A 5,923-nucleotide genomic window follows, 5' to 3' on the forward strand; every position below is an offset into this window, starting at 1 on the left:
TATATATATATACATATACACACACATATACGCATACACACACATACGCCTGTGTTTACGCACGTGAACGCGTGTGTCGGTGGGTGTCAATATGTTTATTCAATCAAACGATCAAATACACAGAACGCTCGTGCGCGTGTATATCACATCCTACGGAACACTGATGAATATAAATTTAGTTTCACAAGAATGACATTACAGTTTTACCAAACTCGATTATACCACAAAGTGCACTTAATTGTTCGGGATTATAGAAAATTGTTTACATGGGAGACTGTCTTAAAATCGAGTCTTCTATTTATGTTTCTTTTTACTCTCCATATAAAGTTGTAACATGTCTTCGCGCTACTTAAATTGTCATTAATTAATACAAAAATCATCTTCAGTTGTTGAGATGAACATTTTTTCTTCTTAACCGTTTCTATCCAACCACAGAAGAGTTAATCCTTAGCATAAATGAAATTTGCTCATATATTAGAATACAGCCGGCAAAATAATGCCCCTTTTGCAGTCTTCCAGAAGACTTTGAACAAATACAATAATCAGTTTACTTAGCTGTTACTTGAGTGCAATAGATACCATATTTGCTGTGAAAGCACTCTACTATCTGTTGATACACACACAACAGGAAAAAAGTTTACTTAAAAAATGTTTACGTTCATCAAATCCGGTTAATATGACTGACAAAGCATTAGACTTGATGGTAATTCACCTAATCCAGTATAATAGTTATTTCAAATTCATTCACATTTTCCATTACGCTAAGTCTTGCTGGACATTAAATAGATTTCTCGAAAGTGATACAGCTTTTAATGTATTAACCCACATCTCAGCATCCTCTTACAATATCTTGGATGGAGAGGGCCCAGCCTTGCTATTACTTCCGAGCAATGATGTTCAGTTGTATTAAAAAGTTCACGTATAATTGTTCAAACACTCAATATGATGAACAGGTGAACATACAAGAAGTAAATTTCTCATGAAAGAAAATTACCGATTGTATACACGCTGAATAAAACATGAAGCAACCAAATGTTAAATGTGTATTTTTCATGATGATTTGGATACAATATGCAATGAAAGATACTGATGCATATACAATAAAGACAAGTTGAAGAAATACAGTCTACAAATACCTGTATGATGAGGTCGGGCACATATTGTCAACGGGAGTGCCAACCTTGCGTATGCAATGTATCATTTCACCAGCATTATCTATAGCGTTTAGATCATTCGGTGAACTGAGACAATCTTTAGGTAAAATAAAGTAGGGGAAATCTCAAACAATTACAGAATGATACAAAAATAAAAAGCATTACCTCGTTTCCACGCACTGGCTACTTTCCGAAATTGGCGCAAATTTATTTTCGCTGTTAACTTTAAACGTACCGAAATCATACATTATTAGTCCAAAGAAGATCGATACAACAATCTAAAGTGCAAACCAATTCTCATGACCAATCCACACACCCCAACAACTTCTCAAAAACTCTAAAATCTGCCCTAGTATAAAAGAAGATACTCGGGAGTGTTGGTATCCCTGAGGGCTTGTTTGAGGTAAGGGAAAGAGAAGTCTGTTTCAGTCTCGGGCGAGCCACCGTCGTGAGTGGAGCTCTCGTCGCCCTTCCGCCATGACCCTCTGAACCTTTCCACACAGATAACGCGTGACAGCCCGATCTTTTGTGCCCAGAATGACAATCATTGTGTTCCTCATCGACACCTCGGCCTCTATGAACCAGAGGACCTTCATAGGGGCCCGGCCGACGATGCTGGACATAGCGAAGGGCGCCGTGGAGACATTCGTGAAGGTGAGGACAAGCCGAGGTGGCGATTCTGGACCTATCTTACGCCTTTCTTCTCATCCTAGGCCTCCCACACAGGGCACGTTGGGAGCCCGAGTATCCTCTAGTGCCGTAGGAGTGGGCGAGGAGTCCCCAGGGGCCGCCCAAGTGCCAGATCAGAGCCGAATTAAGGAGGGAGTTCAAAGCGAGCGTGTCCGAATGCGTGCAAAGAGCGGATGGCTTTTGGCGAGTGTCCTGTCATATCCGGCAGATATATCTTTTATATATTTCCCCCCAATACCCCGTATTTACCTCTCGGGGGGAGGCACTGGGCAATCTTGGGCACACTGGAGATAGCCTACGGTGCCCAATAGACGTGCCATATCGTGAGCTCATTGAGGTGCTTTATCTATCAAGTAAAAACACACCTCGAACTTCAACTCGGCTGTTTTTTTTTATTTATTTACGTTTTGTAGTTACTCTGGCCATTCTCTCTCTCTCTTAGAATTCCTGCTGTATGAAGTTTGAGGGTCGTTAGGGATATTAAAGAGGATTTTGTTTACCCTTACTAGGTTACTTAGGTAGAAGGGGGTCAATGCTATAAAAAGGAAGTGATTGACTGTGTGTGTTTGTATATGTGCATATGTGTGCATGTGCATGCATGTGTGTGCCTCTCTCTCTCTCTCTCTCTCTCTCTCTCTCTCTCTCTCTCTCTCTCTCTCTCTCTCTCTCTCTCTCTCTCTCTCTCTCTCTCTCTCTCTCTCTCTCTCTCTCTCTCTCGCTCCCCCCTTCCCTCCATCCCCTCCATCCCCTCCATCCCCTCCATCCCCTCCATCCCCTCCATCCCCTCCATCCCCTCCATCCCCTCCATCCCCTTCCCTCCTTCCTTCCCCCCTTCCTTCCCCCTCCCTCCTTCCCCCTCCCTCCTTCCCCCTTCCTCCTTCCCTCCTTCCTTCCCCCTTCCTTCCCCCTCCCTCCTTCCCCCTTCCTTCCCCCTCCCTCCTTCCCCCTCCCTTCCCCCCTCCCTCCTTCCCCCTCCCTCCTTCCCCCTCCCTCCTTCCCCCTCCCTCCTTCCCCCTTCCTTCCCCCTCCCTCCTTCCCCCTCCCTCCTTCCCCCTCCCTCCTTCTCCCCTTCCTTCCCCCTCCCTCCTTCCCCCTTCCTTCCCCCTCCCTCCTTCCCCCTTCCTTCCCCCTCCCTCCTTCCCCCTTCCTTCCCCCTCCCTCCTTCCCCTCTTCCCCCTCCCTCTCTCCCTCCTTCCCCTCTTCCCCTCTTCCCCCTCCCTCTCTCCCTCCTTCCCCTCTTCCCCCTCCCTCCCTCCTTCCCCCTCCCTCCCTCCTTCCCCCTCCCTCCCTCCTTCCCCCTCCCTCCCTCCCTCCCCCTCCCTCCCTCCTTCCCCCTCCCTCCCTCCCTCCCTCCTTCCCCCTCCCTCCCTCCCTCCTTCCCCTCTTCCCCCTCCCACCCTCCTTCCCTCCTCCCCTTTTCCCCTCTCTCCATCCTTCCCCTCTTCCCCCTCCTTCCTCCTCCTTCCCCTCTTCCCCCTTCTCCTCTTCCCCCTTCCCTCTTCCTCCCTCCCCTCCCTTCCTCTTCCCTCTCTTCCCCTCTCTCCCTCTTTCCCCTCCCCCTTCCTCCTTCCCCCTCCCCTTCCTCCCGCCTTTTCTCCCTTCCCCTTCCTCCCTGCCTTCCTCCCTCCCTGCCTTCCTCCCTTCCTCCCTTCCTCCCTGCCTTCCTCCCTTCCTCCCTGCCTTCCTCCCTTCCTCCCCCCCTTCCTCCCTTCCTCCCCCCTTCCTCCCCCCCTTCCTCCCTTCCACCCTGCCTTCCTTCCTCCCTGCCTTCCTCCCTGCCTTCCTCCCTGCCTTCCTCCCTCCCTGCCTTCCTCCCTGCCTCCTCCCTCCCTGCCTTCCTCCCTGCCTCCTCCCCCCTCCCCCTCCCTGCCTTCCACCTCCCTGCCTTCCCTCCCTCTTCCTCCCTCCGCTTCCTCCCCCTCCCTCCCTGCCTTCCTCCCCCTTCCCCCTCCTCCCTGCCTATCTTCTCCCCCTTCCCCTCCCTCCCTGCCCTCCTCCTCCTCCCCTTCCCCCTCCCTCCCTCCTTCCTTCCCCATTCCTCCTCCTCCCTGCCTTCCCCCCCCTCCCCCCTCCCTCCCTGCTTCCTCCCCCCTTGCCCCCTCCCTCCCTGCCTTCCTCCCCCCTTCCCCCCTCCCTCCCTGCCTTCCTGCCCCTTCCCCCCTTCCCCCTCCCTCCCTCCCTCTCCTCCCGCCTTCCCCCCCTTCCCCCTCCCTCCCTGCCTTCCTCCCTCACCCTTCCCCCCACTCCCTCCCTGCCTTCTCTCTCCTCTCTGTCTCCTTTCCTCTTCTCTCTCTCTCTCAATTCACCCCTCCTCCCTTCCTCCCTCCTCCTCTCTTCTTTCTCTCTCTCTCTCCTCCTCTCTCTATCTCTCTACTCTCTCCTCTCTCCTTTTCTCTCTTCCTCTCTTTCTCTCTCTCTTCCTCTCTTTCTCTCTCTCTTCCTCTCTTTCTCTCTCTCTTCCTCTCTTTCTCTCTCTCTTCCTCTCTTTCTCTCTCTCTTCCTCTCTTTCTCTCTCTCTTCCTCTCTTTCTCTCTCTCTTCCTCTCTTCCTCTCTTTCTCTCTCTCTTCCTCTCTTTCTCTCTCTCTTCCTCTCTTTCTCTCTCTCTTCCTCTCTTTCTCTCTCTCTTCCTCTCTTTCTCTCTCTCTTCCTCTCTTTCTCTCTCTCTTCCTCTCTTTCTCTCTCTCTTCCTCTCTTTCTCTCTCTCTTCCTCTCTTTCTCTCTCTCTTCCTCTCTTTCTCTCTCTCTTCCTCTCTTTCTCTCTCTCTTCCTCTCTTTCTCTCTCTCTTCCTCTCTTTCTCTCTCTCTTCCTCTCTCTCTCTCTCTTCCTCTCTCTCTCTCTCTTCCTCTCTCTCTCTCTCTCTCTCTTCCTCTCTTCCTCTCTTTCTCTCTTCTCTCTCTTCTCTCTTCTCTCTCTCTTCCTCTCTTTCTCTCTCTCTTCCTCTCTTTCTCTCTCTCTTCCTCTCTTTCTCTCTCTCTTCCTCTCTTTCTCTCTCTCTTCCTCTCTTTCTCTCTCTCTTCCTCTCTTTCTCTCTCTCTTCCTCTCTTTCTCTCTCTATTCCTCTCTTTCTCTCTCTCTTCCTCTCTTTCTCTCTCTCTTCCTCTCTTTCTCTCTCTCTTCCTCTCTTTCTCTCTCTCTTCCTCTCTTTCTCTCTCTCTTCCTCTCTTTCTCTCTTCCTCTCTTTCTCTCTCTCTTCCTCTCTTTCTCTCTCTCTTCCTCTCTTTCTCTCTCTCTTCCTCTCTTTCTCTCTCTCTTCCTCTCTCTCTTCCTCTCTTTCTCTCTCTCTTCCTCTCTTTCTCTCTCTCTTCCTCTCTTTCTCTCTCTCTTCCTCTCTTTCTCTCTCTCTTCCTCTCTTTCTCTCTCTCTTCCTCTCTTTCTCTCTCTCTTCCTCTCTTCCTCTCTCTTCTCTCTCTCTTCCTCTCTTTCTCTCTCTCTTCCTCTCTTTCTCTCTTTCTCTCTCTCTTCCTCTCTTTCTCTCTCTCTCTTCCTCTCTCTCTCTTCCTCTCTTTCTCTCTCTCTTCCTCTCTTTCTCTCTTCCTCTCTTTCTCTCTCTCTTCCTCTCTTTCTCTCTCTCTTCCTCTCTTTCTCTCTCTCTTCCTCTCTCTCTTCCTCTCTTTCTCTCTCTCTTTCTCTCTTTCTCTCTCTCTTCCTCTCTTTCTCTCTCTCTTCCTCTCTTTCTCTCTCTCTTCCTCTCTTTCTCTCTCTCTTCCTCTCTTTCTCTCTCTCTTCCTCTCTTTCTCTCTCTCCTCCTCTCTTTCTCTCTCTCTTCCTCTCTCTTCCTCTCTTTCTCTCTCTCTTCCTCTCTTTCTCTCTCTCTTCCTCTCTTTCTCTCTCTCTTCCTCTCTTTCTCTCTTTCTCTCTCTCATCCTCTCTTTCTCTCTCTCTTCCTCTCTTTCTCTCTCTCTTCCTCTCTTTCTCTCTCTCTTCCTCTCTTTCTCTCTCTTCCTCTCTTTCTCTCTCTCTTCCTCTCTTTCTCTCTCTCTTCCTCTCTCTCTCTCTCTCTTCCTCTGTTTCTCTCTCTCTTCCTCTCTTTCTCTCTCTCTTCCTCTCTTTCTCTCTCTCTTCCTCTCTTTCTCTCTC

The 5,923-nt window shown here is 49.6% G+C and overlaps 1 protein-coding gene across 1 annotated transcript in view; it reads left to right on the forward strand.

The window, feature by feature from the left end:
* The first annotated feature begins 1,593 nt into the window (after positions 1 to 1,593).
* LOC125041726 (integrator complex subunit 6-like) overlaps positions 1,594 to 5,923 on the forward strand; it is a 40,195-nt gene continuing 35,865 nt past the window's right edge. The window contains exon 1 of the mRNA XM_047636968.1: positions 1,594 to 1,808. Coding sequence (XP_047492924.1) covers positions 1,692 to 1,808 — 117 coding nt within the window. The 5' untranslated portion in view covers positions 1,594 to 1,691. The remainder of the gene's footprint in view (positions 1,809 to 5,923) is intronic.

The sequence above is a fragment of the Penaeus chinensis genome, chromosome 31, assembly GCF_019202785.1.
Source record: "Penaeus chinensis breed Huanghai No. 1 chromosome 31, ASM1920278v2, whole genome shotgun sequence".
Taxonomy (NCBI): domain Eukaryota; kingdom Metazoa; phylum Arthropoda; class Malacostraca; order Decapoda; family Penaeidae; genus Penaeus; species Penaeus chinensis.